Source organism: Orcinus orca, chromosome 14, assembly GCF_937001465.1.
Source record: "Orcinus orca chromosome 14, mOrcOrc1.1, whole genome shotgun sequence".
Classification (NCBI taxonomy): Eukaryota; Metazoa; Chordata; class Mammalia; order Artiodactyla; family Delphinidae; genus Orcinus; species Orcinus orca.
This window is the reverse complement of record NC_064572.1, coordinates 76,649,253-76,672,177: the sequence shown is the minus strand read 5'-3', so window position 1 is coordinate 76,672,177 and position 22,925 is coordinate 76,649,253. Positions and strand designations below refer to the sequence as shown.

The 22,925-nt window shown below is 46.8% G+C and overlaps 2 protein-coding genes across 4 annotated transcripts in view; both read left to right on the top strand.

Annotated features, from left to right (window-relative positions):
* The window catches only part of HSPA12A (heat shock protein family A (Hsp70) member 12A), a 159,495-nt gene extending 155,039 nt beyond the window's left edge, over nt 1–4,456 (top strand). For all 3 annotated transcript variants that reach the window (XM_033420955.2, XM_049697053.1, XM_004265797.3), the window contains one exon: nt 222–4,456. In XM_033420955.2, coding sequence (XP_033276846.1) covers nt 222–859 — 638 coding nt within the window. In that variant the 3' untranslated portion in view covers nt 860–4,456. The remainder of the gene's footprint in view (nt 1–221) is intronic.
* A 2,799-nt stretch (nt 4,457–7,255) lies between these two features.
* Nucleotides 7,256–13,305, top strand: C14H10orf82 (chromosome 14 C10orf82 homolog). The gene is given in 8 exon segments (XM_012531608.2): nt 7,256–7,310; nt 9,611–9,745; nt 9,748–9,828; nt 11,235–11,266; nt 11,268–11,390; nt 11,393–11,424; nt 11,939–12,039; nt 13,160–13,305. Coding segments are annotated over 8 exon segments (705 nt in total).
* The last annotated feature ends 9,620 nt before the right edge of the window (nt 13,306–22,925 follow it).

Here is a 22,925-nt window from a genome sequence, read left to right as displayed (position 1 = left end):
ACTTAGCAGTAGCTTTGGTTTTTATTCCTGAACATATTGGTGTACAAACCCCTCCTTTCTTTAAAAGATTGGCTCTACAAAAATATTCCGTTCAACAAGGTCAGACTAAGCCTGTCCTCCAGCCGGCCCAAGCGGCTTTGTCCATTCTCCACATTCTCAGGCCGCCCAATCCCCCCCTGGCTTTTGGTGACAGGTCTCTGTCCATTACTCTTCCCTTTCAGGGGACCTGTTTCAGAAGCCGGAAGTGTCCACGGTCAAGTTCCTCTTCCTGGTGGGCGGCTTCGCCGAGGCGCCCCTCCTGCAGCAGGCGGTGCAGGCTGCCTTCGGCGACCAGTGCCGTATCATCATCCCCCAGGACGTGGGCCTCACCATCCTCAAGGGCGCCGTCCTCTTCGGCCTGGACCCCACTGTCATCAAGGTGCGCCGGTCCCCGCTCACCTACGGGGTTGGGGTGCTGAACCGCTACGTGGAGGGCAAGCACCCGCCCGAGAAGCTGCTGGTGAAGGACGGCACTCGCTGGTGCACTGACGTCTTTGACAAGTTCATCTCCGCTGACCAGTCCGTGGCCCTGGGCGAGCTGGTCAAGCGCAGCTACACCCCGGCCAAGCCCTCCCAGCTGGTCATTGTCATCAACATCTATAGCTCTGAGCTCGACAACGTGAGCTTCATCACCGACCCCGGGGTGAAGAAGTGCGGCACGCTGCGCCTCGATCTCACGGGGGCCAGCGGCACTGCCGTGCCCACCCGCAGGGAGATCCAGACGCTCATGCAGTTCGGGGACACTGAGATCAAGGCCACGGCCGTGGATGTAGCCACCTCCAAGAGCGTCAAGGTTGGGATCGACTTCTTAAATTACTAACTGGCCCTCCCCGCCGCCTGTCCCCTTGGACTCAGCTCACCTGCATCTGCCGACCTCAACCCTGACTGTTCTTTCCCTGCCCTTGACCCTAGCCATCACCCGTCTGAATTTCAGCAGGGAAGATGAGAACAGCCAGGGCTAGAAATAATTAGGGATTTTTGAGGGCACACTGGAGTCAGAAAAACTGTTGGCAGTGAAGATGGAGATGGGGAAATAAGGAATTTGAGGATCCCAGAAAAGCAGCTAGTGTTCATAGGTACGAAGTGGTGAAACCCCCACCCCCACCCCCGGCCACCCCACAAGGGAATCAGTACATTTCTGCAGCAGTGATCGGGCTTGGGTCGAAGAGATCTCCCTTATGGGGAACTTAGGATGCCTTGTCGCGATCCTTCCAGATTTGAAATAAGATCTTTGAGCCAGGAGGAGATTCTTCATCTCTCTTGAGACTTTTCTTTTTTACATGTTTTGGATGGCAGTCGCTATAAAATGCCATCCATCTGCAGTTAATTTCTTTTCATCATGGTGTGATTAAAAGTGATGATTCACTGGGAGCTTGGAGGGTTTTTAGCTGGTGGGAGAAGACTGCCTACACTGGGCGCTATTTTAGGTTCTCATAATTTAAATTCCAGAAAGGGTTAGTGAAGAATAACTGTAGCTTCAGCTAATCCACTAGGATTTGTGAGTGGGAGAGCTGACACCTCGACTTTTCAGCAGGTAAAAATTTGCTTCGAGGGAAATGGATATTGAGCTAGTGACATATCCCAAATTATATGCTGTGATAGAACTCCCCGAAGGCCAAATCCTGGTTTCTGAATTCATAAGTAATCTGCGTTAACCTTCGTAGGATTCTGTGTGAGAAAATGAAGTTGCAGGTTGCCTCGTTCACATCACCAAGCCCGGGAGTCCGGAACAGCCCCTCCCCTTGACAGGCACCCGTATCTTAAACTAACTCCCTCCTCCCTGCTTGCCCTCATCTCCCTAAGAGATTTGGCCATTTACTTCCACATTTTGAAAAGAATACATTGGTGATACCTGGGCAGAGAATCTGTTTAACGAAATGTGTCATTTAAAATCTCCAGTTTTAAAACTCGAACTGAAGATTCTATCTAAAGACATTCAGAGATCTGTACTTAGTGAATGAAGCTGGGTTTTCTCAAAGCAGATCTGTGGATCTCCCGCGCAAGAACTGCCTGGGTGCTTCTGAAATACAGGTTCCTGGATTCTGTCCCTTTTATGAACTCAAGTCTTGGAGAGGGGAACCAGAATCTGCAATTTTTAGTAAATGCCACAGGGGACTGTGGTTCAGTTGGAATTTGAAAACTCCTAACTTTAGGGTTTTGGAAAGCTGGGGCCCAGACCAGAGCCTGCAGCTTCCAGTTGGGTTCCCTTAGGGAGTGAGTCTGCAAGTGAAGAACCACAATCCCACACGTTGCCCTCTCGTGAGTGGGGCTGGAGCTCCAGCTGGCTTGGGGAGGGCGCTTTTAACCTTCACAGGAAGGGCCTGGGGAGGAAAAAGATTGGAAGAAAGGCAGCCTCAGAATGGGGCTGAGGAACCAACGGGTGTGTGTGTCCGCTCTCCATCCTTCCCCACGTGCAAAGCCAGTCTTCAACATTCAGGAGCCAACTGAGGAAAAGCATCAGGAACCTGACTCAGCCCATGTGATCTGTTCAAAGCTGTCTTTTCCACCTGCTGGAGTTAACTCGATTTTAAATCACCAGAGGCATGCATAACGAATGAGGGGAGGGTGGATGACTCAGCCACTAACTCTGAATGCAACTTGGATTCACAAACCCATTATCATATGCAGATTTTAAGTAGCATTTCCAACTTCATGCTAAGTGTCTTCTTTTTCCCATCGCTTGCTGCAGAATTCCCTACTAGAACGTGAAACACTAACCAACCCAGAACTAGAGAATGCTGGTCACATACTTCGCAGCGGGGTTTCGCATCGAGACACAGATGTGGCTCTAGGGTTCTCTCGCTGCCTGCTCGGCTTCAAAAGCTAAATGTTATGGGTCTGTCTTTGGTGTTGCCAGCCATACTCTACAAACAAGACTTTTCCATTCAGTTATAAGTAATATAATTTTATGTACATATAATATTAGAAAATTGTACAGAATCTTGATTTCTACAATGTGCTCTTGTTAAAAAAAAAAAGGGAAAATGCTCTTTGAATTTTGTTCATGACATTGCTGCCTTTAAGTTTCCATGGTTTCATTTCTTAATTGTGCTTACTAGACATTGATTTGTACTGATGCTAAGCTATGGACTGTGTGTGCAGACTGAGCAACAGACAGAGGTGCCTAGGGTCAGAATCCTCTACGAAATAGACCGGCTGGATTGACAGCTCCATCAGACCTTTCTACACACACATCCTTCCCAAAGGTTCACAGTTTATATTTAAAGGTGCATAATAATGTATCGATTCTCCTGAACTGTCTTTGAGAGCTGAACGTTCTGGTTCTGTAAGCCATGTGACTGTGCAGAAAAACCTCCGAAAACTCTGTGTCCCTGCAGGGTTGTCAGCGTCTCCTTGTGGGGCGAAGCAGTCACTCTGAAGGCAAAGTGTGATGTTTTCAGGACACCAGCATCAAAGGGAGGAATCAGGTGGTACCCAAATCCAGCTTTTCTACTGGATTAAGTGTAAGTGTGAGTAATAGAGTCAAGTCCTTTTCTTGGCTAATGTAAGGCCTTTCCCATCTTGCATTAAGGATGTCTCCTTGTCTATTTCTCTTAAACGAAATGGTTGAAATTTGCAATGTTGGCAAAAAGATGATGGAGAGGGGGTGATGATTTTACTGGATTTTCTTCTGCTCCAGAGATGCAGCCCTGATAGTCAGACTTCTTAGAGGGAATCCTCAAATCCACCCCTTCTCCCCTTCCCCCCCACAGAAATATTCTAGAGTAAGAACACTGGATAGGTACATGTGGACACATTTTCTAATCTTAGAAAGTTTCTAAAAGGCCCGTTGTCTTAACGCATTACTCAGTTGTCCCTGGCATATTATCTGAGGTTCAAGTTTCTTGGAAGCAGAACTGTCAAAGGGTTTCCTTTGTAACTTCCCTTTCTGTACACAGCAGGCATTAATAAATGTTGAATGTCAGACAAGAATGTCACATGGACAAGAGAGGAAAGAGGAAACATACAAGCGTTTCTGCAGACCGATGGCTAAGATGAATCCAGATTACAGAGCCTGCCCTACCCCTAGAATGTTATTTAGATCAAGTTTAGCTTTTAGAGTCCAGGTCTGGTTAATTGCCAGGGTGGCAAAGAATCGCATGCACCTATATAAACAGGAGTCAAAATGCATTATTAGCTGAAGATCGAATCCCACATTGTAGAGATGACATAGCTGTGATTAAGCTGCGTATTTATGCTGGGAAATGGCTGAAGTGGGTGACTAGTATAAAAGTTGTTGGCCATAACGTCATATCTCTTATTGGCTTGGAATATGGAAATATATTCTAAAATAACAGCCACTGGGGTCTTGATCACTATAAATTCGAACTTCACAGAACGTGGCAGCAATTCACAATCTGACTGTATCTGCAAACTGTCTTCACAGATGTCTAATAAAGCAAAACTCTGGATCTCATGTGGCCCAGACTTCTTTTGTGCACTCTGAATTTGTAAATGGAATTATAGATACATTACTGACTTTCCCCTCTGCCCCATCTCAGATGGAAATTGATTTTCAGGTCTTTTCCTAGGTGTTGCAAGCTTTATTAACTTTCATTCCAATAAGACTGGCTCCTCTGTTCACTGGGAACCAAGCCTCCATGGACATCCACGAACCCCTTTTCCCTTGAAGCCAAAGAAAGCAGCCTTGCCAGAGAGAAGGCAGATAAGCCACACTGACAACGGACAACTCCACTGCACCCAAATGAAGGTCATTAAAAAAAAAAAAGCAGAAGGCCAAGGACTGATGCCTTGTCCTCTGGTATCCTAGCAGGCACAACTGGCTGGCCGCTGCATCTAGGGCCTTGGGTTTATTCTAGGCTCTATGTCTGGGTCACCCCTCCAGAGTTGGCTCTAGGAGTTTCTGGATAGTCTGAGGCGGGCCCTAGGACCTCGAGGGAGGTATAAATGGCTTCTTCCCAAGTGGGTAGCTACACCAGCTTTCATCTGAAGTTTAGTTCCCATGAGGAGAGGTCGGGAAGGCCAGGATGTACAGTCAAACAAACGTGTATTGCAGAGTAGAGCCAGCAGGCAGTGTGGCTGCCGTTTCCTCATCTGTAGGGAGCGGCTGGGACTAGCCGTCTGTAAAGGCCACTCAATCCCTGGATCTGGGTCACACGGTGGGCATCTTGGTTTTGTCGACTTAAAAAAAGTGCACAATGTGAGAGTTGAGAGCTAAGTTTCACTTGGGACAAAATGAGGGCTATAGCCCGGGGGACAGCATTTCAGATAGTTCTGAGAAACTGCTCTGAAGAGGTAGGGGGGGGGAGTCAGTATACATGTGATTCTGGTGAAGAGGGAGTCCATGCAATCAGGCACATATTTTTTGCAGGTTTCTGCTAGTCGTGAGGAGCGGACGTCACCATGAAGGATTTTAGTGCTTTTCTAAATACGAGGAGATGCAAGAATTAGGCTCATAAAATAAAATTGGCTCCTGAAAATATCTAACTCTCTGAAGACCTGTTGGGCCAGTTCTTCCCAGAGCACAGAGGGCCTCTTTTCTGCTCTCCACCCTGAACTCCTTTCAGGGGGTGTTGAAAGTCAGCAACTTCAGCAGCTCCTGAATTAATCCTTGTGGATGGCAAGTGCCCATGGCAAGTGTCAATTTGTAGTTGACAGTTTCAGTCCACTGAGATGAAGGCTCATCTCCCATAAAGTGAGGACGGTTAGGAGTACGGCGCCACCTTCCCAGCATCCTTCATTTTGGTGCTTTGTCCCTCTCTGCCCGGCTACCTGTCCTGGCCATCTGGAGATTCTCCTAGTAAGAGACACGAGGCTAGGAGGACAGGGGTGTGAGAAGCCCAAGGGAAGCCGTCTGGGACACAGGCCTCTGCTTCCCTCCCAGGCTGCTTCCCCCGCCCCTGCCAAGGCCTGTTCCCGCCAATCCTCTCCCCCCAGCCCAGGCCTCCCCAGTGTCTACATCAGAAAAGGCGGCTTTGACCCGGATCCCTTCGTGTACCCCTCCCCACAATTTCCAAACCCAGAGCGGCCTCGCCTGGGTGAGACCGTGTATTCAGAACGGAGAACAGCTTCGGAGGCAAAATATTTTCCGGGCAAATCTCTGCATCTCACCCCATAGACCGACGCTGAGCGAGTTCACTCGGGTTCACCAGTCGCCTCTGGCTCCCGGCCCGGACTTCTCCAGGAGGCCAAAGGGTGATGAAGGCGGGAGGGGCGGGGTGGGGAGGTGGGGGATGGTCCGACTCCGCCCCTTTCCCCTCCCCCGCCCCCCCGCGGTCGAGGTGAGCTCAGAAAGGCCAGGAGCCCTGGTGGAGGCCGGGCTAGGGCAGGAGGTCCGGTGGGGCCAGGATCCAGGCCAGCCCAGGTGAGGACGGGGCGGGGCGGGGCGGGGGGAGGGGGCGTGTCCGCGCTTTCTGACCCGCTCCCCGGCCACACCCCCAGCACACCCCCTTTCCGCGCTCTTCCCTTCAGCCTCCTCCAGTCAGGCCTCTGGGCTGGGTCTGCGGCTGCGCAGCCGGCCACGCACCCGCGGCACACTTCTGGGCAACATAATCCTACCCCCAGAGTGTAGACGTCTTTCGGTCACACCTCCTTGGACTCAGGGACCTTCAGACAAGTTACTTAACTTCTCTGTGCCTTATTTTTCCATCTGTAAAATAGGGACTCAGGTAGGAACTAACCCTTAGGGCGGCCGTTAGCGTTTCACAGGAATGCAATCCTGTCTTCAGCCGTGTTGTAGCAGGTGTTCTTCAAATGTCTGAACTGTTTAAAAAATTTCCATCACTGCTGAGTAAACCTTGCCTGAGGCCCTCCCCTCCACCCCTGAGGCCACTTGTCCTGGCCACAAGGGCATGACTTTTGAGAGAGGAACTGGCTTGGTAGGGTAGGACCTGGAAGCATCAACAGATGCCAGATGCAGGACCTGGTCCATTTGGGGGCACCACAGGCCATCCCAGAAGGGAGAAGGGGTCTGGCTCGGGAGACAGCATCCATGTAAACTGGCCCTGTTCGGTCTGCCCCCTGCCCCATCGTGGACTCCATGCCAGCCTTTGCAACTTCTGATCCTTTCCAGCCACAGTTTACTCTAATTCTTTGCTATGTCCTGTACATTGCATGTTTAACAGCATCCTTGGCGAATTGTGGTGCTTTCTCTCTGTCCTAAACCCCGGGCAAGGTTATTGACGCCCAAGGGTCTAGCACATGCGCAGTGAGTTCTCCAGGCAAGGACTTCCCTTCATTAACAGAGAGCAAAATCATGGGGTCTTCCAAGACCTTCATGAGACACCTGCCAATCACACCAGGCTACAGTGGTAAGTGGTGATGTGCCCTGCAGGGGGACCATGGTCCTGATTGCTGTCCCTGCCTTGCCCCATTGTCCATGTCCGACTGGCTTATTGGACCAGTACAGGCACTTTAGCTTTTAAGAAACTTGCTGAAAGTGTTTCATTGCTGAAGATGGCAGATAACTGGGTTCTGATAAGTGGGGAGATATAATCTAGGCAGATCTCCCAGGACATGGCCTGGTATGTAAGAAGCGCTTAATTAATGTCTGTTATATACATTTGGACCAGGATAGACACAATGCATAAGCTGAGGCTCTGTCCTTCTTCCCAAGTTGTGCTGTTCTCATGAACTAGGGCTGTCCTTATGGTCCCATTTCTTCCTGTGTCCCCTAGAGGGATGGTGACCAACTTTTTTGGTTTGCCGGGAATGGTCCCAGTTTTAGCACTAAAAGTCCTGCATCCCAGGAAACCCCTCAGTTGTTGGCAAACCAGGACAACTGGTCACCCTACCTAAAGGCTTTTCCTCCTCAGGCTTCCGAGAATTTACTAAGTCACATCCCTGTGGGTAACAAACCTGGTGGTCCCCATAGGCCCTCTGCTCTCACATATAGGTATTCTCGGTGGGGAGAGGCATGGAGAATATTCCAAGGTTGCCCATCCTCACCCTGGTCCTACTGGTTGGTTAAGAGAATAGGCTTTGGATTCTAATAAACTGAGATGCCAATCTCTCCCTGGCCATTATCTATGTGATTGTAAGTAAGTTACTTACCTCTCTATGGTAAGTAGAAAGTTCTATTAAATGGTTGTATTAGTTTCCTAGGGCTGCTGTGTAAAACAACAGATGTCTATTCTTTCACAGTTCTAGAGGCCCAGAGTCTAAAGTCAAGATGTTGGCAGGGCCGTGCTCTCTCTGATGGCCCCTGGTGTCCTTGGTTTGTGGCAGCATCACTCCGGTCTCTGTCCCCATCTTCACATGGCGCTTCATGTGGCCTTCTGCTCAGTGTCTCTGTGTCTGTGTGTCTCAAACCTCCCTCTCCTTTTTCTTATGAGGACACCAGGCACTGGCTTTGGAGCCCACCCTAAATCCGTGATGATCTCATTTCCAAATCCTTCGTTACGTCTGCAAAGACCCTATTTCCAGATAAGTTCACATTCACAGGTACCAGGGGTTAGGACTTGGATAGGTCTATCAATTCAACCCATTACATGGGGTAGGGATAGATTCCTCATAAGACTGTTGTGAGGATGAAAGGAGCCAGCACACATAGCCTGTTTAAAATATCTTGGCCCTTAGCAAGACTCAGTAAGGGTAGCTTGTATTCCTCTGTGTGTGTGTGCATACACGCCATCAGGTAAAATCTACGCAGATCAAAGTAGACCCTGATGGAGAAAAACCTCTGTGACAGGGCCCCTGGGTGTCTACGATCTCCTCCATGATGTGAGGGTATCTTTTAATTGTCCCAAAACTGGGGAGACTGGATAGTGGGTGGAAGACTTCCAACACTGTCAAGAGCAGTTTAGTAATTGGATTCTTCCAGAGGAGGTTTCTTGCAGGTGCACAGGGTGAGGGTTGCTGCTCTCAACCCTGGGGCCAGGTTTTCTGGCCCTGGGGACAAGGGCAAAAATGGTGGGCTTCAATAATGGGATTGACTTATTTATTTATTGACAGTTTAAAGCCAAGTCTTAACGAGTTTTTCCCCCTTTGTTCTTTTAAAAACTGGTCTTATTATGGCAGCATTATAGTACTTAGGATTCAGCATCCAGTTTAAATAAATAGTTGTGTTTTACCCATACTAATTGTAATGATTACATGTTATTTTGTGGGAAATGGTGAAAAATTGTGCTCGGGGTGGGTCTCACAGATAATGAATTTACCTTTTTGTGTAATAGGTCTCTGCTTTTAATAAGCCCGCAATTTCCCGGTGGTCTGGCAGAAAAGATCCCCAATTGCATTTGGGAAGTGTCAAAGAAAATAAGCTTTCTCTCTAAAAAGATGAATAATTTCAATTACTCCTTTGACTAACATTTTGGTCCATTAAATGCTTTCCCCGTTTGCCGTTTGGGCTGACATCAGGGGCTTTGCTATCAAAGAATATTACTGTCATTGCCTTTGTGGAAAAGGGCCTTCCCTCCCCGCTCTAAGGTCAGTTTTTCATGGCCTTGGGAGGGCCCGGCCGCAGTGGAAACAACAGCGTGGCTTGTATTAATGGCCTTTGGGAAAATGCAGTGTTGCCGGCCAAGGAAGAAACGGCAAGGGGTGGGCTGAGATTCTGGGGCTTCGGGCAGGTTCTGAATCCCTCGCTGAAGGTCGTGATCGGCTCTTGCAGGCTTCGTGCCCTACCTTAGCTGCCAGGGCACCTCCAGTGAGGACAACATGTCCCACTGTCTGAAAATCTTCCAGGAGAACACACAGCGGAGTAAAGACCAGCTGGAGGACTTACGCTGCACAGTGGCCACTGCCCCGCACTAAAGCCCGTCTGCTCAGAGGAGACGGTCCTGTGGACCCTGCACCAGTATTACCGGCGGTACCGCCCCTTGAGTCGTGGTACCGGCTCCCAGAAACCAAACCCCCTTCACCCTGGGCCCAAGCACAGGGCCTGGCCATCTTGCTGAGCTGCCACTGAGGGCACTGGGTCCAGCACAGTTCCAGGTCCCCAGGCGTCTGTGCAAAATGGAGAGGCTCAGTTTCTTAAAAGGAGAAAGAAACATTTCCAGGGGGAGAGGGAGACAGGTGGGGAGGAGGGTGCTAGGTACTAAGCTCCCTGGGCAGTCATCACAGAGGTTCAGAGAGCAGCTGTTGTCTCAGTAGGTACCGCTTTTAGTTGCTTTCTCTGTGCTGGCTACTGTTATTTCATTAACCACCCACGATGACCCTTTGAAGTCGATACTATTATTCCCACTTTAGAGCAGTGTGCCTTGTCTGAGGTCAGACCTTGGTGTGAACCGAGCTCCTTCAGGTGCTGGCTGGGCGGGAAGGGGTTTTACATGAATAACAGTCACAATAACAGTGACAAAAACAACTGACAGTATGATTGTATAATGTGAATAATCACAACAATGATTTGTCCTAGACTATTTTTAAGGCCTAAAGGCCTATAAGAAAAGTAATGGACCGATTGTCTTTATTATTATTACTGTAATTGGGGACTTTTCGAGAACACACGCTGACTCACATGTTTGGCGTGCTTTAAAAAATTTCCAAGTCATTACAAGGAACATCTGCCTAAGAGTTGGGATTTAGCCCAGCTCCATGAGTATCTGCTATGTGACGTAGGGCAGGTTGCTTCCCCTCTCTGGGCTACAGTTCCTTCATCCAAGGCAGGGAAGGATGGACTAGCACTCCCTAGGGTGCCTTCCAGCTTTTAGATTCTGGGACTCAGTGGCCTAATTCAATTCTTACAGCAACTGAAGGGCAGTTGTCTCACATCTCACAAATGTGAAATTACCAAAGGGCAGCCAGCCGGGCAGCTAGAGCCGAGTCTGCTGTGCTTTCTCCTGACCTGCGTGCTTCTCTTGATTCCCTTATTCAGGTGGTCAAAGAGCATTGTCTGAAGCTTTTTTTCTTTTGTATTTAGTCTGAGAAAAGAGTGGGATCTGTTTAAGAGCAAGAACTTGGGAATCAGAGAGACCTGGGTTTGAATCCTGACCCTATCCCTTCCTTGCTATGTGACCTTGGCCAAGACTTTCTTAACCTCTCTGAGGTCTCAGTGTCCTTCTCCACAAAGTGTAGGTAATAAAGGCACCAACTTCTTATGGTTTGTAAGAGAATAAAGTGAGAGCCTATGCAAAGCCCTGCCAAAGTGCTGGCACGCAACCATTGGTAGCTGCCCTCACCACGTCTAGGGGCCTAATGCTTCCCCTGGGGCGATTGTTGGGATGCCAGCTAGCTTAGGAGCATCGCCCACTGTGTGGCTTCTCAAAGCCCTCAGGAAGCATGGCATCTTTTTACAGAATGCAAATACATAAAGAAACCTCTTCAGGAGCGCCCCCATCCCCGGCTGGGCAGGCTACCTGCCGAGAGCCAGGGTCACTGAATTAGGCTGTGCCACGCGGTACACCGTCATGGCCAGAAACTGCTACAGGGACTTCCTGGACGTCATGGAGCAGAGGCCAAGAGAGCACACCTGAAACCATATGAGGAGTAAGTCTGGCTTGTAACTCAGGTAACAAGAACGAGGGGAAGAGCAGATCTCAGGCCAGGGGTTTCCAGATGCCCCCAGCCCAGCGCTAGGACTGTTTTTTTTTTTTGGTGTCTCTTTTGTTTTACAGAAGGCGCTGTGTTTGTAATTGCAGGACTTGCCAAGTAGGCAGCCACGTCCTGCTCCCAACCTGTGCCCAGCCAGTTCCAGAAGCCTTGCTTCTGGTCTTTGCTGGTTTGCAGGGAGAGGCTGGCAGTAAAAACCAACTGGGCCCCCTGTCCAGGCAGCAACCTAAGGCTCAAGCATGCTGAGGAAGGGAGATGGTAGGGCACTGCATGGAGTGGGGGGCTCTCGTGGCCTCAATTTTCCCTTCTGCAAAATGGAGATGATGATCCTTTAGGATAAATCGTAAGGATCGGAAATAAACACACCGTGCTCATGCGGGACCTGCACAGATTATATTTATTTTTATTATTAATGAAAGGAATAGCTCTATGACTTTTGTTCTTACTTTAGAATAGATTGAGTTAGGCCTGCAGCACCTCCTCCTACCCCTTCTCCAAAAATGTTGCTGCATGAAAGGCTGCTGCCAAAGTATCCGGATTTCTCTATTCCAGGTAAGGGAGGACATTCCTTCCTTCCTGCTGGTTTTAAAAAGGGGATGGTTCCAATTTCTCCACATCTTTGCTAACGCTTTTTATTTTCTGCTTTTTTTTTCTTTGATATTAGCCATTCTAATGGGTGTGAGGTGGTATCTCTTTATCATTTTGATTTGCATTTTCCTAATGATTAGTGATGTTGATCATCTTTTTACGTGCTTATTTGCCATTTATACATGTCTTTGGATAAATGTCTATTCAAGCCCTTTGTTCATTTTTGAATCAGTTTGTTTGCTTTTTTGTTGTCAAGTGTTTGGAATTCTCTATATATTCTGGATACTAATCCCTTATCAGATATACAATTTGCAAACATCTTCTCCCATTCTGTGGATTGCCTTTAGATTCTCTCGTACACTGTAGATGGGAATGTAAAATAGTTCAGCTGCTATGGAAAACAGTATGGTGGGCTCTTGAAACAATTAAAATTAGAATGACCATACACCCAGCAATTCCACTTCTGAGTATATTCTGGAAAGAATTGAAAGCAGGGTCTTGTAGAGATATTTGTACACCCATAATTATAGCAGCATTATTCATAGTAGTGTAACCCAAGTGTCCATCTAAGGATGAAGGGATAAGCAAAATGTCATCTATATGTACAATGGAATATTATTCAGTCTTAAAAAAGAAATTCTGACACAACCTACAAGACAGATGAACTTAAAGGACATTATGCTGAGAGAAATAAGTCTAACAGAGAAAGAAATACATATGATTCAATTTATATGAGGTACTTAGAGTAGTCAAAATTAAAGACAGTAAATTAACAGTGATTGCAAGGACCGAGGGGAGGGGAGAACGGGGATTATTGCTTAATAGGTACAGAAGTGCAGTTTTACAAGAGAAGAAGAGTTACGGGGATGGGTGGTGCTGACGTTGCACAACAGTGTGAATGGACTTAATACCACTGAACTGACACATAAAAATGGTTAAGATGGTGAGGATTAAGTATGTTTTAACACAATAAAAAAATTGTTTTCTAAGTAGAAAAAAAAAAAAGCGGGTGGGATGTTTGCAGTAGCCCCTCTGCCTCGCTGGGCCACCTGCCTGCAATTTGTGGGGCTGGTTTATCTTCCAGGTGCTAGGTGTCCTACCCTTGGAAGAGCCCTGATGGAGGGCCCCAGACCTCCGGTGAGGTGTGGCTGCGCTCAGAGGCCAGATGTCTTATGCAACGGGAGGTTTTATCTAGAGCCACTCTCTTCAGTAAAGGGCGTGGAAGGGTAGAAGTGGAGAGCCTCCCAAGGAGAGGCATACATTAAGGGGGGCTCAGAAGCTCGCCATTCTCACGTGAGAGCCCCTCACACACCCCAACCGGCACGAGGGAAATTTCATAAGATAAGCATCGTTTTCACTGTCACCTGCACCCTGACCGGTTGGTGATAACATGTCATTCACAATAAAGGCCGTTCATTGTCACGTGAGCGTAAAGAGGATACACTTCTCAGCATGCTGAGGCTTCTGTGGATGTTTTCCAGGTTATGTTGACCTTGCTGGGTGGGGCCCAGCTCTTCCCGATGCTGAGGTAACATTGCACACCTGGATCGGGCGCTCACTGAAGCCCTAGCCTGGCCGTCTAATGAGTCGGCCCCCATCAGCCACCTTGGGTTGTGGCATGGCAGTCCCCAACACTGGCACAGGGCCATGCCCACCCCAACCCTGGTGTTTCAGAATCCCAGTCCCCAGGAGAGCCCTGGCACACCAGCTGTACTGGTTTCCTAGGGCTGCTGTAATGGTACCCCAAACTGGGTGGTATGAGACAGCAGAAATTTATTGTCTCATACTTCTGGAAACTAGAAGTCCACGTTCAAGGTGTTAGCAGGGCCATGTGCCCTCTGAAACCTTAGGGGAGAGTCACCCCTTGCCTCTTCCCCACCTCCTGGGGGTTTGCTGTCAATCCTTGGCAATCTTCCGTGCATAATTCTAATCTCTGTCATCATGTGACTTCCCTGTGTCTCTGTGTCTTCACATGGCTGTCTTCTAATAAGGACACCAGTCACACTGGATTAGGGCTCACCCTTCTGCAGTATAGCCTCATCTTAACCAGTTACACCTGCAACATCCTAGTTCCAAATAAGTCACATTTTGAGGTACTGGGATTAGGCCTTCAATATATCCTTCTGCGGGGGGCAGAGTGGGGGGGACACAATGCAACGCATGACACTGGCTGACCTTTTATCACTGACAGGCACTCTCTCTGACTTCCCTCTGCAGCCACTGGCATGAAGAATAAATCAAAAGCAGCTCCTGGGGCAGTGAGGCCATTGTTATCAAAAGACTCAAAACTGCTGGGCCGAAAGATGAACTGAGCCACACCTGAGCGTTTTTCCCAAGATAAGAATTTTCACCTGGGCTCCCTGGACCCCCAAGTTTCCATGGGTGGAAATCAGGAGTCATATCTTGGATGAGAAAAAAGAACTGGAATGAGAAAAAAGTTACATGTTTGTTTCACTAACCTCCAAGTGAAATATAATATTTCCTTTGTTTATGAATGTAGGCAACAAACCCCAGCTGTACCTGTCACCTTAACCCAATAAAAATCCCGGATCTTTTCACATCATGTGACATTTGTTGCAAACAGCTTGAAATAATGTTAATGTTGATCAGTACTTTATAATCACAGTTGTCATTGGAGCTATTATGTCTACGCTCTAACATTCTTCAACATATGTATAAGCAAACACTTATATGGCTATTTCACAAATTTGTTCTTTTTAGTATTTTGATAGTATTTCAATATAATTAGCTCCCTTTGTAATCTCATGTATTATACTTTATGCCCTTAAACACATTGTTCTGAGAAGAGGTCCATAGGTTCATCAGACAGCCAGAGGGTCTGGGGCACAGAAATGGAAAGGAACCTGTCCTGGGAAACAACAAAAGGCGTGTGTAAGGGGTGGTTTTCATACCAAACAACACCCCAAACCCAATGGGGTGTGGCATTACAATGCATCCTGTTATTAAAAGATAATGTGATAGAGGAATGCTATTGTGGAAAAACATTTCTGATGCAGTACATGAGAAAAGCAAGACCATGAGACAGGACAATAACAGCAAACCCATGTGTACACACACACACACACACACATCACTATAATCCTGTTTTTCTGTTTAAAAACAAGGGAGGAGTGGTAAAGGGAGCCAACCCATAATACTAACAGTGATTATTTGGATGATGGGGCGATTGGTCTTTTTTACTTTCTTGTGATTTTTTCAATTTTCCACAGCCAACAGGTATTGTTTTCATAATCGGGAAAAAATGTTATTTTCCTTATTTGAATTGATAAGATCCTTATTTGAAGTGATTAAAAATCTCTTTTAGAGATTGCATGTTTAAAGAAAAAAGCCATGACTCAACAGACGTTAGCTGCATTCTCTTTAAAGGGCCGGGACCAAGCTCAGTGAACAGGTGGGATTTTTTCCAGCTTTCCTAACACCCTGGGAGAGTGATCCCACAGCCTCAGGACGGAAGCCAGGAGACAGATCCCTCACCTGCCCAGGGCCGTGTGGTCCAGGCTGCTGCATCTCTGCTGGCCCCTCAGAAATGAAGAACACAGGAAGCAGTTCTGCCTGCTCCCCTCTCCCACACCCATAGAGTTTGCAGATTACTGCTCTAGACCCAGGGTTTTTGAAGTCTTTGCCCATGAAATTAGGGGATGTCGGGAGCGAAACCACTTCATGCAATTGCCTTCATCTTGATTTCACTCGCGGGATCGAATCTTGTCAATATTTAAGTCACTAGCTAATTCCTGGCACTGACCTTTAAGAAATGATTTGAGCAGTAAAACAAAAACACAAAACAACAACCCAGTAACAGAACTAACAAAATCGAATAAAGGCAATTAAAAGATTGTCTAATAGTATCTAATTCTTCTATAACTTCATGATTAAGATTATCAAGTTCAATGTGCATATCAAACTCCTTTTGTTGAAACAATTCCACATTGCAATTCTTTTCCTTAATCTTTATCCTTTCTGTTTCTCCCTAACCTGTAATTTCTAGAGGGTCGTCTGTCAGGGGAGGGAGAGAGGTGACTTTACTGCACAGCAAATTATCATTATTAGCACAAGATGCATCTGTAATGAGCTCATTCTTGCTGCTAAAAACAATTCTATTACCTGATAAGACAAAAATTCCCTCCCTCTGGAAATGCTGAAGAAATGGAGGTTGTGAGTTTGTATGTTTTCTTATGACAATGGGGCCTTTTGTGGGGATAGTTTGAATTCTGTGGCAGTTAAAATGCTCCTTTGGGGTCCCTTCTCTCTCTTTGTATTGGAGAATTGACAGTTTCCCCAGAGGTGGGATGATGGAAGGGGATGCCTTGGTTCCCTGTCCCTGTCCCACAGAGTGGTGACTGGTGGCTCTAAACAGGATCTCAGTTACGGCTTTAACCTTGTTCCAGCACAGCTGTGAAGCGTGTGGCCAGGAGTCAGACACTCCTTGAGTTCAGAGCTCAATTCTGCTTTTTTCTGGCTGTGTGACTCTGGGCACTTTCCTTAATCTCTCTGAGCCTTAGATCTCTATTTTGTAAGGTGAAATAACAGAAAAGCCAGTCCAGTCTCATGAGTTAAGAAGAGATTAGGCATGTAAATCTGTGCTCAGTAAATACTATCAATTACCATTGGGGTAAAGGGTCCTGGGGACATTGCTAGAGCTGACATCGGTTGGGGATGGGAGCGTGATGAGCCCACACAGTGAGCTCTCAACAGAAAAGGGTTCAGAACCAGGGCTCCTGGCCCCTACTGAAGTGTTCTTTTCACTGCTGCACTTTTCTTCCAGGGATCCTAACCCTGCGAGGCAGGCAGAACAGGTGTAATTGGCCAATAATAAATCTGTAGCAGCAGCCCCGCTATTGTGCTCGCTTATGTCAGACTCTGGTCCTTCACCTGGAATAGCGTATTTAATTAGTATTACTTAGTATAAATACTTTCATTTAACAGATGAGGAAACTGAATCACACAGAGGTTAAACAATCCACTCAGGGCCATTTTTCCCAGAAAACAATACAGGTGGCTCCTTCAAAGGCATATATATCCCCGACAAGAGCACCATGTCAATAATTGGACTCAAACTGGGTCTGGCTTCTCCAAAGGCTGAGAAGAAGCATGTTCTCCACCTTTCCTGACCAGCCCAGGGAACCATCAGGAAAAGGCACTAGGTACTCCATGACCCAGAGGAGCTGGCCACTCAGCCCCAAGGTCTTCAGGCCTTGTTTCGGTTTGTGTTCTGCTGAAGGTCACACCCAGGGCAGCTCTCCCCAGACCTCTCTGTCTGCCTGGGACATCCCCTTGCCCTCCACACTCCCAGACCCCAGCTTCGGTTTACCTCCAATCACTCCTATTTGCTTAAACTCAGCTCAATTTTGGTGCGTGCTTAAAGTATTTTAAAACCTATTTGTCGGGCTTCCCTGGTGGCGCAGTGGTTGAGAGTCTGCCTGCGGATGCAGGGGACACGGGTTCGTGCCCCAGTCCGGGAAGATCCCACGTGCTGCGGAGCGGCTTGGCCCGTGAGCCATGGCCGCTGAGCCTGCGCGTCCGGAGCCTGTGCTCCACAGCGGGAGAGGCCACAACAGTGAGAGGCCCGCATACCGCAAAAAAAAAAAAAAAAACCTATTTGTCTAAGTACATTTCTGACTTATGATTTGTGTGCACATTTATCACATCCGCAGCTTTGTGAAGTTTGGAGGTGTTTTGTTTTCCTTGGTTGTCCTTCTTTCCCTCATTTTACCTACTTTTGAACATTTTGAGGATCTCTTAGCCAGTGTCTGAAAAAGCTTTCTGTGAGGTTTATTGTCATGAATGCAGCCTTTTGTCTGAGTGCCACCTCAGCCTCTTACCCTGAAGGTGCTCACCCTTTTAACAGGACATAAATCACTAAAGCCCTTCCTTCTAAACCGGGGGCTGAACACTTTTTCTGTAAAGGCCCAGATAGTCAATATTTTAGGCCATATGGTCTCTGTTGCAACTACTCAATTCTGCAGTTTTAGCAGGAAAGCAGTGATAGACAATATATAAATGAATGTGTGGCTGTATTCCAATAAAACTTTATTTATAGACACTGAAATTTTAATTTCATATCATTTTCATGTATCACGAAGGATTATTTCTTTGAATTAAAAAAAATTTAAACGTGAAAACCATTCTTAGCTGGAAGTCTGTACAAATCCATGGGCCCAGGTCACTGACCCTTTCTCTAAACCAGAACTTAACCCAAGGGGTTGATGCTAGCCAGGATCTAGTTGTAAGTGATTTATTTTGTAAGCAGTATGGGTCAAGCAATTGCCCTCTTGAGAGAGAGACCCCTTGGGAGGATCTGGGGAACAGAACCCCCATGCACCCCAGGAAACTGAAAATGTAGCTCAAACCCACTGCCAAGAGGGAGAGTGACCAGGGTGATGTGAAGCTCAGATTAGCCGGGAGAAAGCCTGCAATTGCTTGAGAGAAAAGGTAGAAACAAAGGCCTGTAGAGGCTTTTCATACCCTGCATTAAAGTTAAAATCTAATTTAGATGAAAATGGATGCATAGAAATTAACTGTGCATGTGAGGCTTTTGTTGTTAGGCTGTGTACCCTGTAATGATAGCTTTACCAAATTTATTCCCTTGGCTTGAAAATAAAGATGCTTTTTGAAATGTGATTTTGTTGTTTTACAAATCGTTTTAGATTTGTGAATCAGGCAGACTCCATTTCTGATCTGCCTCAAACAAAAACAGAGCATTAAAGTGTTTAAGATTCAATCAAAGGCTTGCTGTGAGCGGCACACTATTAAAGTAACAGAAAAATCAATTCAATTTTTATTTGGAACATGATTTGTCACAAATAGCATTCTAATAGATAACACCGATTATATGGTAGCAATGTAAATTATATATACCGAGCTTACAACTTTGTCAGAGTCATCATTAAGGAATTTGACACCTAAGCAGGGGAACAATAAATGTCAACTGAAATATGTATCAGTTAGGTACAAATGGGATGCTGAAATGAGTGATGCTCGCACACGCTTATACTTATAAGTAATAATATGCAGTCTAAAGTAGCTTGCGTTTTCAAACAAGATAAGTTGTCATTTAAAATATCTCATATTTCTGAAGGTCAGGAATAAACGGCACTATTAGCATTAAAAGCTAGTAAAAGAAAAAGTAATTTGTTGTTCGTTTAGCATAACATTTCATGAAATAGCTTTGTAAAGTATTCACATTATTTTTTCCCCTATGGAGTCTGAGAAGACAGGATGAAGATGCTCCGTTCTTAACGAAGAGCTTTGTGTTGCATCTTTGATGCTGTTAACATCTTGGTTCAGTCAGATCTCTGTGGAATTACAAGGTTTGTGCCTGGGTGGGTAAATGCTGAGAAATAAAGCTGTTTACATAAGGGTGGTCTTGGCTGGCTCCAGCAAGATGCTGCCAGGCCCTGGGTTTGGTCCTCATCAGTAGAGCCACTGACACAGGGATGACAGCAAGACACTGAGGACAAGTGGCAAGACTGTCCGAGACTGAAGATGGAGAGTTTTGATGTGACAGACACAAGTCCCCATGAGTAAGAGGAGAGAGGCTCTTGCTGTGTGTCTTGGGAACAATGGCAGATAAATCAGGATTTGAATTCAAATACAGATGGGGACGATCTTGGGGTCTTAGAAATCTTTCACCAGTGACACCTCCTACTAACCACAGGTCCCGAACTCCAAAGTATTGTAAACCACCCCCCTCTCTCCTTTTTCTCCTAAATTTGGATAAAAGATCAAAACTACCAAGAAATAACATTGACCAACACCATTGTAACCACCACCTGGAATTAGCAAAGACGAACATTTTGTCATATTTGCTCCAGATCCTTTTGTAATGAAAAATAAATATAACACCACTGTTAGAGGATTTTAAACGTCCTTCTTTTGATATTTTGTACCACATCTGCAATGAGTAGCAGTATTTTGTGAACAGAAATGTACTTACATGGTAACCTCTCTATCAAGTGGCATCTTCCTGACACTTGCTTTTCTCTTCAACAGGACATTTGGGAGGTCTATTCATGGTGATACATATGGACCCTCGCTCATTCTCTGTCGTTGATGAAGTTGTATTTTGGGTAATCAGAATTTCATCTGTATTGCCTCAATTACTAGTGAGATGAATCTCAAACATTTATGATTCAGGTGTCTCTTTGTGTGTTGCCTGCTCATATCATTTTGTCCACTTTTCTATGTGGCTGTCCTTTTCTTTGTGCACTCTGAATACAAATCCTTTGTTGGGTCCACTTCAAATACCTTCTCGGAGGCTGTTCTTGTCTTCAGTCCTGTCCTTGGTGTCTCTGTTACTCTTAAAGAATAGCTCAGGCCTCCCTGCCCCTCCTGCCTCCTTTATTGGCTATTTACCATGTGCCTGGCACTGTACTAAGTGCTGTGCATGCTTTGTCTTATTTAATCATCACAGCCGCCCTGTGAGGGAGGGATACTGTTATTCCCAGGTGTGCTGAGGTTGAGAAGTGAAGAAGCCAGCCCACGTAGTACAGGGAAAGAGACAGCTGGGGCCAAGGCCGAGAACCTCTGTTCTATAATTTATATTAGTTTTACGGAGATCTAGGAAGTCTAGAAGGTCTCAGACAAGGACCTATTTCACTGCACCAGGTCGAGATTTTACATGCTGTATAGGGCTTCAAGAAAAAAAGTTTAGAAAACATAAAGAAAAAAGAAGAATGAAAGAAAACCCCCGAAGTATTGAGCTCAGGCGCTTTGGTTCTGCTGTGAATTCGAGGCATTTCTGTAAAGGGAAGGGTGGGCTCCTTCTGGCCTCATTCTCGGAAACTCAGGGGCTGACTCACCTGCTGTTCTCCTCAAGCCCCGGTCCCTGTGGCCATGACGCCATTCACAGAGTTGCTCGGTGAAGCCATTTCTGGATTCTGAGAATCGAGCAGTGGATGGATACTCCCATTCTGCCCAACAGGTGTGCCCTCCACTGCCATCCTAGGCCCTGAAAGTGCCTCCCTCTGCTTCCCACCAGGCTGTTTACTCACTGGGCCCCCAGGAATGAGTGAGCAGGTCAGCTGGGAGCTATTGGGAGGCCATGAGTGGGCAGGAGGCTAGCCTGGAAGGGCCACACTCTGCACAGGCCCCAGCAGCTCTGCCTGCTGTGGCCCCGAGCCCCCCAAGAGCTCAGCACAGACTCCTACCCGCTCATTGACCTTGAAAGAAGACCACACAGGCTGAGGCCCTATCCTGCTCAGGAAGGCAAGCCGAAACCTAGCGCTGACCAGGTGTGAGGTGAGGTGGGTGGAGCCCTCCGGGCAGCCCCTGGGGTTACAGCATCTGCAGAATCTTTGTATGAGCTGGGGCCCAGGTCGGGGTGTAGGCCCTGCTCCAGGCCCTCCCACTAGCTTTCTGGTTTTCTCCCAGGGAGAGGGATAAGTTGGGGAAAATATCTGCATACGACAGAACATTGCAATTTTCTTAATATTAAACAGTTCCTTAAAGTAAAAATTATATCAAAAAGATGCCTAAAATTGACACACAATTTGGACAATTCACAGAAAAAGAAATACAAAAGGCCATTAAACACTGAAAAGATGTTCACTCTCATTCATAACAAAACAAACACAAATTACAACATAGGGAAAAGCACTTTTAGCGCCTAATTGACAAAAGGTTTGACAATTTACCACATTGGTGAGGGTGCAAAACACTCTCATGTTAGAACAAACCGTATGAAATTGTCAATATTTGAATTTTTGGGCCCCCAAGAGCGGCAATTTGAATTTACAGTTCAACCTACCGTGTTGCTGGTTGGAGTGTAAATTGGACTGTACTTTGGCAATACTGATCAAAATAAACATCCTAAACATTTCTTAGACAAATTTGTATCATGTTAGAATATCATAAAAGGATAGTAGTTGCATGAATATTCATAAGAGGAAAATTTTATATGTCCATCAGCAGGGACAAACATACCACATCACATCCCTCAGTGGAATCTGTGAAGCCACACAAAGAATGAAGCAGCCCTTTCTGGACCATTAGAGAATAATATCAAAATTACCGTTAGTGAAGAAAGCAAGGTGAGAACGGTGTGTATTGTATGCTTCCATTTGTTTGAGAAAAAAAAAAAATGGTGGGGTGGGGCTGGGGTGTGTGAGATGGGTACATGAATATTTATACATACAATGTTTCTGGAAAAAACTCAAGTTGTCTCTGGGAAGAGGAACTGAGAGGCCCGAGGGCAAGGCTGGAAGGAAAGTACCCTGTGTATGAGCGCTCTTCTGCGTTGTTTGCATTTTGTGCCGTGTGCATGTAGTAACTTCTTTTTTTCTTTTTTTTTGCGGTATGCGGGCCTCTCACTGTTGTGGCCTCTCCCGTTGCGGAGCACAGGCTCCGGATGCGCAGGCTCAGCGGCCATGGCTCACGGGCCCAGCCGCTCCGCGGCATGTGGGATCCTCCCGGACCGGGGCACGAACCCGTGTCCCCTGCGTCGACAGGCGGACTCTCAACCACTGCGCCACCGGGGAAGCCCTGTAGTAACTTATGTTAAAGCCCTTCCTCCATGGCGCAGGCAGGTTTCCCCTAAATAATGCTTAGAGCTTGTCACTCATGCCACAGGCTGCTCTCACATGGGGTGTGCTCTCTCCCGCAGGATGCTGAAAGCTGAGTGGGCAACGTGTGGAAGCAACCTTTTCAAACAGGACAGAATTTCACTGTCTAAGGATGTAAAATACATTAGGACAGGCCACACCAAGTGCCCTGAGAGAGATGGTGGCAGAGGCGGACCGGTGGGATGTTCTAGGCATTATCTGTGGCCAAGTGGCTCCAGCCCCCCAAATCTTTTCTGAAATGTGACCCCAGAACATAGAGAATGTCAAACT